This window comes from Carassius gibelio, chromosome B22 (assembly GCF_023724105.1).
Source record: "Carassius gibelio isolate Cgi1373 ecotype wild population from Czech Republic chromosome B22, carGib1.2-hapl.c, whole genome shotgun sequence".
Taxonomy (NCBI): Eukaryota; Metazoa; Chordata; class Actinopteri; order Cypriniformes; family Cyprinidae; genus Carassius; species Carassius gibelio.
Window position 1 is genome coordinate 25,333,944 of NC_068417.1, and position 15,309 is coordinate 25,349,252.

General features: G+C 37.7%; 1 protein-coding gene across 5 annotated transcripts in view; it reads right to left on the reverse strand.

Moving 5' to 3' along the window:
• si:ch73-63e15.2 (protein strawberry notch homolog 2) overlaps positions 1-15,309 on the reverse strand; it is a 63,012-nt gene that overhangs the window by 4,327 nt on the left and 43,376 nt on the right. For 3 of the 5 annotated variants that reach the window (XM_052589178.1, XM_052589177.1, XM_052589180.1), the window contains 22 exons: positions 8,316-8,462; positions 7,988-8,077; positions 7,630-7,729; positions 7,379-7,539; positions 6,289-6,422; positions 6,092-6,182; positions 5,819-5,962; positions 5,265-5,488; positions 5,023-5,176; positions 3,274-3,450; positions 3,085-3,182; positions 2,762-2,844; positions 2,495-2,680; positions 2,256-2,377; positions 2,029-2,160; positions 1,812-1,947; positions 1,435-1,547; positions 1,231-1,302; positions 1,043-1,151; positions 884-955; positions 627-770; positions 448-542 (listed from right to left, as the gene is read on the reverse strand). In XM_052589178.1, coding sequence (XP_052445138.1) covers positions 448-542; positions 627-770; positions 884-955; positions 1,043-1,151; positions 1,231-1,302; positions 1,435-1,547; positions 1,812-1,947; positions 2,029-2,160; positions 2,256-2,377; positions 2,495-2,680; positions 2,762-2,844; positions 3,085-3,182; positions 3,274-3,450; positions 5,023-5,176; positions 5,265-5,488; positions 5,819-5,962; positions 6,092-6,182; positions 6,289-6,422; positions 7,379-7,539; positions 7,630-7,729; positions 7,988-8,077; positions 8,316-8,462 — 2,784 coding nt within the window. The remainder of the gene's footprint in view (positions 1-447; positions 543-626; positions 771-883; positions 956-1,042; positions 1,152-1,230; positions 1,303-1,434; positions 1,548-1,811; positions 1,948-2,028; positions 2,161-2,255; positions 2,378-2,494; positions 2,681-2,761; positions 2,845-3,084; positions 3,183-3,273; positions 3,451-5,022; positions 5,177-5,264; positions 5,489-5,818; positions 5,963-6,091; positions 6,183-6,288; positions 6,423-7,378; positions 7,540-7,629; positions 7,730-7,987; positions 8,078-8,315; positions 8,463-15,309) is intronic. The other 2 variants (XM_052589179.1, XM_052589181.1) reach the window with 1 other exon arrangement.

Below are 15,309 nucleotides of genomic sequence, written 5' to 3' on the forward strand. Positions count from 1 at the left end.
TAATATGCATTATTCAGAGCCATGGTGAAACATAACTTTCTATCGCAATTTGTTTGGCATCTCAACCAATTTTAATCGTCACGTTTTAATCGATTTTCAACCGATTTTCATCGTAACATCCTTATGTCCTACATGTCCTGCCTATCCCAAATATATGTGAAGAGAAAGGTCTTGCAGTGGGGTTTATTCTCTGTCAAGGAACCACTTACAGTAACGGCTGTTAAACCAGTTCTCAGTGAGCAAGCTCTCAAAATAAACTTTGCTCTTGTTGGAAGGTATGATTAACGTGTTTTTAGTGTGTGTCACACATGAAACTCATGTGACTTAGGCATGTTTTCTAAGCTCAACTATTTAAGAGCTGTTTTTTATGAACCTCTGTATGTAAGAATCTATGCAACTTTGCGTATCGTTAACTTTCAGGCACACTTTAAAAAAAAAAATACTGACCTTGTACAGGATAACTTGACCATCCTGAGGATTTCCCGCTGTTAGAAACTTCTCCTGTGTTTCTTCATAAATCTGATCATTGCCTGGTGCCAGATCTGACAGAAAGCAGATACTTGGTTGTCATCTAAACAGCTCAATCCAACGTAAAGTACCATACCAGCAAAAGAAGTGCTTCTTACCAAGTATTCCCATATCATATTTGCCCTCTTTCTTGTCCTTTTCGATCAAGTAGTCGAAATTGTCCGTAAAGTACTGGAAGAGGGAGTTTTGTTTGTGCACCTCTAGGCCCAGTATCCGGTTGAGGAACTTGCTGATATTGCAGTCTATAACAAAGAGGAGTCACATGATGTGTGGCGAGATATATATATATGCATGTGATTAGCATGTGAGGAAATACGCCAAGTGCCATGTGATATGTCTCTTGTGGAAACCTTACCTTTTTCAGTGTTGATGCCCAGGCGGGATTGACTGCATAGCATGCCTACATCCATCATACCGTGCTTCATGTCTAAGATTAGAAGGCACTGGTGAGATTTAAGGTTCTACCTGATACACATCTTAATGTGAGTAAGAGTAATGCACAAAACACGTTTACCTTTGAAGAACATGGCGTCTCCACCAGGGTAGTCCTGTGGAGGGGGTACCTTGCTGTCGATCTGACCAAGGATGGCTTTGGTAGTCTTATCTAAAGCTTTGGCACCATACTGTGAGCAACAGACCATGAGTTAGTCCATGATTTATCATAGTATTTTTAGCAGTCACTGTTCTATGTCAGTTACTCACTTTATTTTCAAAGTTGTATTTGCTAAGGTCTCTAGACTCTGTGGCCCTCCTGTCACCATGAGTCAGAGCTCCCTGTGAAAAGCAAACACGTCGGTTAGAAATGTCAGGAATGATATAGTGAATTGAGGGCTTAAGTAAAAATAAAGTTTTAAGTACAATACAAATTAAGTACAAATACAAAGAGTAGGCATGTCAGGGACGCACCAAACTCTCCAGCCTCTTTGCCACGATGGATGCAAATCGTCGCTCGCCTGCCAGTTCGGAGATCAGGAAGATGTATTCCGGTGCCGTGACCTGATTAGAACGATGAGTACGACCTGAAGAACAGAAAGTGTTGTCAGCTAGTTGTTTGCGGTATAGTGACACTCTTTATGGGAAGAGAGCTTTGATAACAGAGGTTGTGGCTGGGTGATGCTGGTGGAATTAATGACGCTGTGTTTGGTTGTTGACAGTGTAACCACTTTTCAACAGCACTTGTGATCTAGCCTGGAGTTGGAGGACTGACCCACTTAGAGTAGACAAAATAACTAGCGCATGGCCACAAACTTAACAAGTGACATTAGGTAATGCTGCCTACTTACCAAACTGCTGGATGGCTCTGTCTGCACTCCAAGGGAGCTCCAGGGTAATGTGAACCCTCCGACGCTGATTCTTCACCCTTTTGTCGGCCTGAAGTGAGATCCCAGAACTGGCCGCTTCTGATATGATGGCTACCAACTGAAGGAAGTAAAGTCAGGTTTTACTGGAAAATCAGGAATTGGAAGCAGAATGGTTTGAGATTCCCTTTCTGAGATCTACCTTTTCTCCATTCATGAAGCGATCTTTCTCTTTGACGTTGATTTGGTCGATAGTGTGGCCCTGCTCAGCGCGGGATTCGTACCGGACGCTGCCGTCGGGTCGACGCACCACTCGGCCTTTGCGTCCCGTCATCTGGGCGCACAGACACGAAGAATGTTTAGCGCTGGGACACAACCTTGTTTTTAAGGTATAGCTATGTATAGGGATATGAATACTTAAATAATGACCTCGGATACTTGTTCTGGACCTCCAAATTTATCAATGAGCTCATCCAGTGTGTTAAGAGGTAGTTCTTTTCCCAGCTCGGCGATCTTGTTGAGAAGCCCTTGTTTCTTCTCCTCTAACCGTGCTAAGAAAGGATGAAAGCGAAGATCAATTGCTTTTGCTTCCTTCAAAGGTACTGTGAAAATGATCAGGAAGCGTGGAGATAATAAGACTTGCTTCATGAAATACACACTCAATGTACCCATTTGGTAGCTGGTTTGATCGACGAAGATGACATCGTCGTTGTTGTCCTGGACGGAGTCTGGCGAGGAGTTGGAGTCGCTGTCCAGGACGTCAGACTCCGTGCTGCTGTCATCGCTGATGTTGATCACTCCCGCTACATCAGTGCCGTGCCGGGGTTGTTTTGGCTGCCGTCCCCGTGGCTTACCTGCGGAAGAACATTCAATCAAACCATGAAGCTAAAACCTAAGACCGCCAATGTATGATACTAAAGCGCGACACAACTCACGTTTCCTCTTGTTCCCCGCTCCTTTTTCTCTCCTCTGCTTCTCGGACGGAAAGTGTTTGAGGACCAGTGACCGAAACACCCCCCTGAGGAAAACACACAAACATATGTCAAAAAAGTGTGTGTAATGGCCGATGGCCTCAGGAAGTGGTTGTTATCAGATGACACTGGGTTTCAGAGTGATGCATGGCCTGTGAGACACGGTAACACATATTGAGAAACCTTTCTATCATTGTGAAACTGCAAGAGCACTACTCTGGAAAGAAGTAGTCATAAGGTGTCCATATATTTCGGAAAGGTTTCAATGGTCCCTAAAATTCACTTACTCAGCAGCAGAGACGAATCTTTCTAAGTGTCCGTCGTTTTCGTCAAGGACTTCTCTGGTTCGAGCCTCACCTGTTGACTGTAGCCCTATCACGACACACTAGAGAGAGGAGCAACACAAAGAAATGTCAAATTCCTATCCCAACACAAATAATCATTAGAGAGAGTTCAGGGATACGGATCTGACTGACCTTCCCAGCTTCCAGCTCCTTTTTGGCCAGTTCCACAAGGCAGCGAACCTTGGCGGCGATGCAGAGGTATTTAAAAAAACGCTGGTGGGACGACCAAAACTGACCCCACAGGGACTTCCTGGAACTCATGCAGAGCTCGTCAGCAGCCTGCATGAACTCGGCTAAAGCTTCCGCCCACTGCAGATGAGATACCAGATTTGTGTGTCAGATATGGAGATACAAAGTAGGGCTGTCACGATACCAAAATATCTAGAAGTCGGTAACAATACCGCTAAAGGAACACAATGTTTGATACCAAGTCGACAGCATGGGGAAGAAAATAACAATTATACTTAAAAACGATCTCCTTTAACATTACAAAAGCACAACAATAGTGGCATTTGGCCTTCAAACACACACACAGATGAACGGGCGCACACACGCATGCACGCACGCACGCATGCACACACGCACACACACACACCCCTATACTCTGAATGCAAGCAGTACTGTAGTTTAAATTCACTGACATACTGGCATGCCTAAATATATATATATTTAAAACCATTAAGATAAACAATACTTATTTAAACCAGTAATATTAGCCAATTATGTTAATAATCTGCGGATGGATTCACAACAAATGAACAAACTGTAAGCTGTCAGACAGTCAGTAACTAGTAACAATCTACTACTAGTAACAAACCCTAGTACACAAACGAATGACCCACTTACAGACCAATTTAGATACTTGTATTCCTGTACTTTATTTAAATTCGGTCATCATTTGGTCACCAAACCTATACAGCCTAGTAACTCTTTTTCATATACTGAAAGTGAATGTTGAGACTGAAGGTGTTAAGCAACTTCATATAATCAGCAAACAGATACATTTTTAGTCTTACATTGGCTTCAGAAGACTACTTTTGACAGCTCTAGTCCCTGTTCTCTTCCATTCTATTTTTAAATAAAAATATAACAGAAGATTTTAATATAAGCCAAGAGGAGACTGGTTTTTCTTTACTGTAAGCAAAACTTGGTTCTCGTTCTTCCACTCTCTCGTGAGCACGAGGACGACAGTTAGCCGAAGCTTAAATATGGATATTTTTCTTACACAAACACATCACTTCAGAAGGACTTTATTAACACCCTTTATTATTTACTTAGTCATTTATCAGATTTTGACTCCAAAAATCTTGTGTCTTGAACAAGAAACAGACTCCACGTTTCTACCAGAACATGATTTTGACGACATGCGTACTGTCATTGATAGCGCGGGACTAGACAGGAGGTGACGTGAGCGCAAACAAACAATGGCTAGAAAACAGCATGTTTTGCTCTCTTGTCATCAGAAAAGCCCCCCCAAAAAAGAAAACCTGACAGTGGACACAAATCTGGATTGCATGAAGAGGACTGTCAAAATTTCTTTTAGGTAAAATAGTTTTTAACTGACTTTTTGTCACTGTGATCCCTTGAGAAAACATAAATGCGGGAGTACTGTAGCCATAGCTCCACAAACATTTCCTCTACTGTAAAATCACACCAAACAGAAGCAATAACGTTGTGTCTCTTTCGTTTTGGCATGTTTGAAAGCATGTACGAAGCACTTCTCTGTGTCAAAAGGTTAATCTAACTCTGATTGTGATCGTCTGAAAGAAGAAAGCCATGTACACCTGGGATGGCTTGATGGTGAGTAAATCATGGGGTAATTTTCATGTTTGAGTGTACTATCTCTTTAAAGTAAAAGTAAGAGGAATTCTCATAACTCACAAGTTTAGCAGCTTTGTTGTACACTAGTTTGAAATCTTCATCCAAGCTGATCTCTTCTATGCGGAACGAGACTCCTGAGAAGCTGAGCTGACGTGCGATGTACATCCCGCTGACCTTCATATCCATTGCGACGATCTCCATGGCCCCCACGCCCCTATCAATGAAGAGTTCATTCAGATTACAGATCCAAAAAGGACTGTTTTCAAACTGGCCAGCTAGCAAGTACGTGCTCCTCAACAAACCTCTTCTCAATGGCGTGGAGGAAGTCGTCAAAGGTTCTGAAGGGCGTTCCCTCTCCCCAGATCCCCAGGCGGCTCATGTAGATCATGTTCTTTGGCTCCGAGGCACCTGTGGCACTGGCGTATACCACTCTGGCTGACGGCAACTTGTTCTGCAGATCCAGCACGGCCTTGCCCATCTTTGTGGATGTTGCGTTTTTGGCTTTGTGGCATTCGTCAAATATAATCTATGTCTAGGGTCAAGGGTAAAACCAACTTCACTGTTCACACACATATCACCGACATATTTCGCTGAGGACTGATCAAACAAAACCAAACCCAATTTTCCAGATTTGTATGTCATCTTTAGTTTTCTCATTTTTCAATTTACGGAATTGTAATCAATTTGGATAAATAATAATATTGTTATTATATGTTGTTTCTGTGATAACACTGAATTTGTAATATTGCTTACATTTTTGGAAACAACATGTATTTTGCAAGAGGTTTAAGGCAACACAAAGTTAGCAAACCCCTGAAAACACAATCTGTTTATGCACATAGCAGGTGAAGGATACAACTCCATCAAAACCCGGCTCACACCAGTCTAAGATCTGCTTTAGGCGAGTTCGGTGTTGGCCGCCCGCCTGACTCTCCCCAATTAGTGCCGAGTAGGTCGCAAACAGGACCCCTTCTGAGGTAGCTGTGTCTCCGTACTTTATCTGCATGGAAAACAGTTACAGTTAGACACGTCGAGAAAAGCCATGGGGAAAGTCTGTGAGAATGTGCATCACTAGAAACGTGATCTCCGTTAACAGGGCTGCCGTATTGAGCCGCACAGTAATAGTGACCTTATTCAAGGCATGCACTTGTATATTGGGTGCACCGATGTCTTGGAGATCTCTCTCTGCGTCATATTTCAGGTCATTGGAGACGCTGAACCTGGAGGAGAGATGAGGAGGATGAGGCATCGGATCTAGAGTTCGTCTTTGTTGTGGTGTCAACGGTGCGAGTTTTGTAAGGCTTGATGGATCTGGAGATCCCTTACCATAGTGCTTTCTTCCTTCCCTTTAGGTAGTTTTCTAGAATGATGCCAGCCACTGTGCGGCCTTTACCCACTCCAGCGCCGTCCCCTATGAGGAAGCCGGCCCGCTGGTTGTTCTGCAGAATCACTTCATGTTGCTGTAGAGTGTTATAAAGAAGTCGATATTAATGATCAGAAAGAATAAAATATTTGCAAACAATCAGTATGATACTGATTTTACTATATCTTTATGATGGAACTGCAGATTATGAGAGAAATACCAATGCTCAATTGAATAAAAGTTTATGACTTTTAACATGCAATATTAAATTAAGTAAAAAAAAGTTTGTTTTAATTAAATGTTTTTTATTTATTTATTCCAAATAATAAAAAATTTATTATTTCACGAAATTCATTATATGTAGCATTAATTAAAGTCTCAGGTGGAAGTTTATAGTAAATAATGTCGTTTTAAAAGTTTTGACAGACATTTTATATTTGGAAAATACTGCCTTAATGGACTGAGAGGACTGTATATATATATATATATATATATATATATATATATATATATATATATATATATATATATAATAAAACTTTAAAATGAAAATAAATAATGAAGAAAAAAAAATTAATAATACAATAAGTAACACAAATGTCACAAAACATAAAATGTAATAAATAGATGAATAAATGAAGATCTAAATTTTAAAATTATTTGTAAATAGTCTGAAAATAAAACAATTCATAAATAATATAATAAATAAATCAAATTACACAATACAAAAAAAATATTGCAGGACAAATGTGAACAATTGAAAATAGCTTCACAGACAAAATATATAAATAATACATAAAATAAAACAAATCAATCAATAAACAAATAACTTAAGTATGCAAGATCTAAACAAATGTAAAATTGTTTGTAAATAGCCTCTAATATATATATATATATATATATATATATATATATATATATATATATATATATATATATATATATAATTTTTTTGAGTGAGAAAGAGTTCAGTCCATTATTTTCTTTTAAGGTTTTGTTGTGCATGTTGTTTAACACTAAGTGGGACAAGAAAGGCAAAGCTGGTCGGGGTACCTGGCAGGTGTAGATAATGGCCTCCAGCTGCAAGGCAGAGAGCTGTCCGCTGTTTATGGTGGTCTCTGGGATGGACACGGTGTAGGTGATATCAGGAGGAGGTACGCTGGACAAAGTGTTGGTCTCCACCACTCGGTCTGGATGAGATATTCCTATCTTGGCTAAGATAGCAAAAGAGAATGCAAAAACAATATAAATCCTCCATTAGGACACAAAAAGGCATAAAATGCATTCCAAAAATCAATGCTTACATTTAGAAGGTCTGTAGTCTGCATAGGTGTCAACATGACCCAGCTCTTCTGCCTCCTCAACCTCGACTTCCTCTTCCTCTTCTGGCTGTGTTTGGGGTCTCTGTGTAAACACGTGATATGATTGAGAAGACAAACAGAAAGCGAAAGACTTTACATAGACACTGAAATCTCATTTACATGTTAAAGAAATAATATTTATATTTGTATACAAATATTTTTGAATGATATTTTTAGTATGCTTTTATTTACATTGTTTTATTTAAAAACATTTATTAATATATCGTAAAAATGTATTAACTACAACTACTGCTACAGTTTTTCTAAAATATATATATAATGTTCATTATTAAAAACATACAATTTGCTGATAACCTCCTATGGGTGGTGTATTAATGATAGCAGTGATGTCATCTAACGAGTTTAAACCTTGAAACCTGTTAGGATTCAACTGAAGAGGAAAAAGAGAAACAAAAGAGAGTGAAAGAAAAAGTTAAAGCCAACAGAAAGATCACATGCTTTACTATCAGAGTTGGAACAAAGGTTCAGTTCATGCGTGTGTCAAAAACAGGTTTGGTTTCTCGTACTACGGAAATAATATTCAGCATAGATGCCAAAAACGACTGAAAACCATTGATTAAGTTCAACATTAGCATTTGGAATAAGTGCGTGTCAGGAATTGGCCTCACCTCTTGGACTGATGCTGGTGTTTTGATGTCCCATATCGTAGGCACGTTGGGAGGCATGTCAGTATTAATTAAGTTATTAACGGTGTATTCGGTTAAGGAGTCGGTCGGAGGGGAGAAGATCGCCAGATCATCCAGACAACGGAGGTCCTGAGAGAAGAGAAAAGAAAAATAATTCACCAATCGGTATTTTACTTGCTGACCTGGTCCAAAGTACTGCAAAAGGTTACAGAGAGACCAAAGGCGTGGTCACGAAATTAGCGAAAATCACTAAATTGTTAACATTTGAAGATTTCGTTAAATACTTCATATTTAGCATTAATTAAAATCTCAGAGGGAAGTTTATAGAACGTAAAGTTTATAGGACAACTGTGAAGGATAGTTAAAATGAAACAAATAATGAAACAAAACAATAAATGAATAATACAATAAATAAAACAAATAAAGCAAATAAAAAAATGAATAACAATTAATGCACGATCTACACAATTTTAAATCTTTGTAAATAGCCTCAAAATAAAACAATAAATAAAATGAATCAACAAATAAAAAAATACAATAAATAAATTAGCGAAAAAAAATAAAATAAATTAAGGAATTTGAAAAAAAAAAGTCCATTGTTCGGGAAGAACAGATATATGAAGCAAAGTTCAAACAGAAGCTGAAAACTCCGGATTCCTATTGGAATGACTGAATTTTGAATTTCGACACGCAACAGTAAATGTGAGCACACTTTAAGAATGAAACTTCTTAAGATACAATATCTGAATATGAAACACATGTTAATAGCAAACCAGAATGTGGTGGAAATTGCATACAAATGATCCTGTTTAAACGGTGCAATTGATCCGGTTTCACCATTCTTCCCAGTGGGAAGTCGTGGCCTAATGGTTAGAGATTCACACTCGTAATCCAAAGGTTGTGAGTTTTGAGTCTGGGGACGGCAGGAATTGTAGGTGGGGAAAGTGAATGTAAAGCGCTCTCTCCATCCTCAATACCCTTGAGCAAGGCACCAAACCCCCCAACTGCTCCCCGGGTGCCGCAGCATAAATGGCTGCCCACTTCTTTGGGTGTGTCCACTGCTGTGTGTGTGCACTTTGGATGGATGTATGGCTGATATCATGTCATAAAGAACTGTATGCATGAGAGTTTAGATTAGAGATGGCTGTGAAGCACACACACAGTGAATATAGCCTGAACCCGCAGTCTAATTAATATGAAGTGTAGATGGTATGTCACACGCAACAACACAGCATTATCCTTTGGTTGTGAAGAACAATGCACTCAGAATCAGAGGCTTTTGTAGTTAAAGAGTGCATGTGTGCGCTAATGGAAAGTATGGGGAATCTGAAGGGGCTCGAGACGCTCTTTGCACAGCCAAGATTTTCCAAGAACCCTTCACTGTTCGAGGAAAACCAGTGAGCGGTAAACAACCAGGAACTGGAGGGTGGCCAGAGGCTGTGGTATTCAATCCATTTCATTAATAGGAACCATTTTTCGGTGTGAATCAGATTAGGGCTGACCTCAAAATTAGCTGCTTACAGTTTAAAATATGGCTTGTACTGATATAATCATATCACAGTGCTTTAGATTCTTGTGTTCTTTGTGCATGGATGTGCACAGAGGTCGTTTCAGAGCTGAATCAGAGCTGCTGCGAAACATGACTTTGTTGCAATAATGAAGGTGTGTATATGTTTATGATGCTAGATGGATCACAGCGGTATCGTGAGAACCTCGGAGCTTGACTGCGTGCCTTTTCATAAAGATGAAAGGTTTAAAAACAAATGCATGCTAGTTTTGTTAGAAGCCACAAATTCAAAGGTTTCGTACTTCCTCTATACTTGAATATGGAGATTATAAATATAGATTAAAAGCAGCGACATGAAACTGAGAGTGGAAAACTCATGCATCATTTCTTTTTTTTATCTAATCCATATAATTTTTATTTTTTTTACATTTTCCATTATTAAAAAACCGTAACACTGTTTTATATGTGCATATATATATATATATATATATATATATATATATATATATATATATATATTAAAGATGTTTATTAGATTTTATATAAAATAATAAATGTGTGTTTGTGTGTGTATACATATATACACCTTTATATAAACAAATGGCATATATACATATACATATATATATATACATATAAGGGATGTGCGCAATGACTAAATTGAATGACGTTTAAATGGAAGTTTTGTATCCAACGAATCGGCTAATCTAAAAGCAAGAAATCCCCAAAAGAAAAAAAAAAATACTTTGTGCGTGCATGTATACAATAGCCTTAATTTGAAATATTATTCTATGAATCAAACTGTCAAATCCCTCAATTAATTCCACTAAAATTAATTCACAATTATGCCATAGTCTACACTTGTCTCAAGTTATATTCATTTGATTTTATGCTGTAAAAAAAAAAAAAAAGGAAAAAAGGAGAGCACAGACTCAATGTCAGCCAATGCTTATTTATTAAAATTAGCTGGGGAAATGCAGAACAATGGAAAATCAATTAATAGCCGGACAGAATTCTTCATCTTCATATAACATTAGCCAACATATTAAAACACAAGCCAAAAATAATAGGAAATTTGATCAAAGAATAGCATTAAAACAGTTTTTAAAAACATACTTCATCATGTGCTCTGTGGGAACTGAAGTCGCAGGCACGCAGAGATAATGAAAAGCAAGTCAACAGAATTTCGTAAAAGCGCCTTGACATCGCATTGGCACTACCACTGAATTAGGTATATGTTAGAGGAATAGACGGCGTGGACGGGATCACAGTGAATAACATGACTGACATTAGCTGGATTTGGCTAGTCTCTAAGCTAACGCCTACATGCCTTTATTGAACATGATTACGCATTGCTCCAGTAGTTATTTTAAGCCAATTTGACATTACAGTTTACACAAAACTTTTCCATTTCTTTCTTATTCAAAATAATGCCAAACCTTGGTCATCTTTCATGTGGTCATGAAAGCTCGCCACAACTGACCTGAATATTATATATAAATATTATATATAAACATATATGTAACAATTAATTACACATAATTACATGCAAGTAACTCTAAATCAAACCCTAATCCTAACCCAACCAAATAGTAAGTATACATACATGTATATATATGTGTGTGTGTGTGTGTGTTTGTGTGTGTGTGTGTGTGTGTATATATATATATATATATATATATATATATATATATATATATATACACACACACACACACACACAAACACACACACACATACTATTTGGTTAGGGTTAGGATTACTTGCATGTAATTATTTAATCATTAATAAATAATTGTTATTATAATAGTAAGTACATATAAAGTGTGACAAGCACACCTTAAAATAAAGAGTGACCTAAAAATCTTTAATTTAATGTCCATGAATATTTAATATATTTAAACACACACACACAAACTTTGTATGAAATATAGTTGTACATAAAAATTGTAATACATTTAAAAGATAAATAATTAAAATTATATACTAATCATACATAAATACCCTCGAAAATTTTAGATTTCCAACTGTTTCCAACTTTCTAAAATTGAAATGTAATTTATTGGAGCAGTGTTTATTAAAAGTCTAGGCCTGAATCACACTATAATAAGTCGAGTGTTTAAGCAACAGTCTGTTCCTGTCTCCAGGCAGTGGTTAAGTTGTCTTTCCGCATTCAAATGATGTTGCTCACTGATTTCATTGTGCTGGGAAGGATGTGCTTGTGGAACACAGAATGACTTGACAACGGACAAAAACACATTTTTATGCCCATATATAGAATGGCAACATTTCAGGAGGGACCTGATATAGAGCGTCTCGGCACTTGATTCACTCCCCCTGAAAAACCAAGAAGCGCTCGATTCAGGAGTGAAGATGCTGCCAAAACCCATCAGCCGGGTGGATTCTGAAAGGTCACAACCTGCCCATTTACTCTGATCAAACGACTGCGGTCGTGATTTGCTGTCAGAATCGTGTTGTAACATATTTTATGCTTACTTTGATCTTTTGAGGACACATTTGCAAAGCACTGCCAAATGGAACAAAGAAATCCCAGAAGTCAACTTGATTTCAATAAGAACAAAAAAAACTAAAACTACAGTTCTCTAAGGGGAATGACTTTTGATATTGTTTAGCAAATGACAACGGCATAATTTGACTTTGTACATTCTCAGGCAAACCACAAGGAACAAGGCAAAGACTTCCTGGAAGGCCAGACCGCCTCCTCTCTCTCCACTCCTTTTCTCCGCTGCTGAGCCAGCAAACAGGGATTCCCCTGCTTCAGGATGACAGAGTGCCATCGGATTGATGAATGTTATTAATATTTCACTTTTCCTGAAATGTATTTGCTTAAAATGGAATTTCCATTTGTTAACAAATAAAAGATTGAGAAATAACTTATAAATGAGAAACATTTAAGCAGATTTATTTTCCCTTTTAACAGATTTTTGATAAAGGTGAATGTAAATATATCCATCTTTTGTTCCAGACGAGACCGTGGATATTTGCCAGACTAAATTGAGCCAATTTACATGATCACAAGGTAAAATGCCTGCAAATAAACACAGTGAAAGTTTAAACCTCAAGGTTTGAGGCTCATTTTCTCATGGTCTCATTGAAATCCTTAATTGTTCTAAGGTTTCTTAGATCTTTCATTGTACTTCTGTAAGTCTGCAACAACTAATTGACAAATTTTGTCATGGTTGAAGTCGAGTCTGCACTATGCACAGAAAGCCTTCACCAGTGACACCATGTAAGATAAAATTTCCATGAAGAAAAACGTTTACTCATATCCTCATAATGCAACCATTTGCATTATGCAAAACAGTGCGATAGTAGCAAGTGACATATTAAATGCTGCTTTTGTTCTTATTCTTTTCAAAACAATATCATTTCTTATTACTTGAAACAAGTTTTGGGAAGTTTACTTTGGAAATATAATAGGTTACAAATTACAACTTACCCTAATTAACTATTTCAATTACTTTATTAATGTAACTGATTACATTTGATTTCTTTTTGAATACCTTTCTAAATTTCTAATGATTTTTTTTCTAATGAACTGTTAACCATTTTCAGACATGTAAACCAGGCAGCGTTAATCTGACAGTAGTACTCAACACTGATTACTTTAGAATCTTTCATCACTTGAGTTAAGATTATAAGAATTACATTTTAAACTGCAACCGCCACAAAATGAGACATCAGCATGGTTTTCTTTTTTTTTTTTTTTTTTTGATCATACTGAGGTTAAATACAGATAGGTTTTGGGTGAATAAAGGCCCCCTGTAGCAAATCCATGCGTTTTTGTGAGATAAATATCCATATTTCCAATGGAGTAAACACTTTTTTTTTTCAAACATCTTCTGATTGTGGTACGCGGAAGGCGTGCAGGCAAAAGATGGAAGACGTATGCATTGCGCGCACCTCTGGGAAATGTAGGAGCAAAGGAAACAAAGTTTCCTTACTTTAGCAAAGAAAAACCAGTGTCCTCTTGGCTTATTTCGAAATCCTCAGATGTTTTTCTTTATAAATCCGACATTTTGTGCTTCTAATTCGTGACCAGCATTTTGTTTTGTTCTCTCTCTCCATACTCGTCACTAACCACGCAGTGCTGATATACTTTGACATTCATCTGCATTTCTTTCTGATTCCCAACAGTCAACAGAAGTGAGAAAAAAAGTGTTTATTACGTTTGAAATTTGGATATTAATCTTACAAAACGCATGGATTTGCTACAGGGGACACTTTATTTCACTTCTTCTGAACTGTTGACAACAAACACCAACTTAACCCATTGAAAGGCTTGGAAGAGCAAGAACTATTTTTTACTATAACTCCAATTGGATTATTCTGAAAGAAGAAAGTCACATAAAGAGGGATGGATTTAAATTCTCGGGTGAACTAACCCTTTAACTTTAAATAATTTTGCTCCTTTTAACTTTTGTAGTCACTTTATATCGCAATTTTCATACTTTAAATCAGTTGGAGATAATTGGGCAAGATGGAGAATTTCTATAGAAATAACTCTCAGGTTAAGCTTCAAAATAGTTGTGAATTGCAACATTATGTTTATATAAGTATTTTAAAACTGTCATATTGTTACTTCTTGAGCAATGTGTCTAATACAGTCACTTCTGCATTTACAAGAATGCAATGTAGTCCTAAAGAAGACACATAAATGGAGGAAAATCTCACCACAGTTTCATCAGGGTGACCTGAACTCCATAACCTGAGAGACAAATCCTGCAAGGCACTTTCCAGCCTTGTGATTGGACAATTTCAGTTTTGTTTGGTTTTTGGATGCGGTGCTGTCTTAAATCAAGGCTTCTTTGAAGACTACTGAGGTGTTTGGGTTGGGGTGAACTGGGCAAAGATGGTAGTTTCCTAAAGCCTTTTTTTTTTTTCATTCGGCGGGCAACACCATGCATTGTCAGCATAAATTTTCAACGACCAAAAGCTGGAAGTGACAAGAAAATGACAAAATATATCCTCTGTGCCAGTGATTTACTGTAGAAGAGTTTTGTTAATCATTGCCGAGGGAAATATAGACCGACTCGGTAGAGATGAGGTGGCAGCACTCGTCTGTGGGGACCACCAGAAATGCATCATTTACTGTAAGCCTGCGCAAATGTTTCCTGTATGAAATATAAGGAAAAAAGATGCACCTGCAAGACAAGCTGGTGGCCGCACTCTGAAAATAAACCACACACAAACATCTCTTGACACTCCCGTACTGAAATAAAGCCTCATTATTATGACAATGTGTCAAGTTACACCACAGCATGACACTTATTGAACCTTTCCAACCAGCACTGACGGGAAAACTGCAGACAAGCCTGAAGCGTCACTGCCAGATTATCACAGCAAGCTTCCTGATGTGTTTTATGTCTTGTTTATTTTGTTTAGGGAGGAGCAAGATAAGGATTAAGGGCAGGGATTATTAAAAAGATGGCAAAGGAGAGGAGAAAA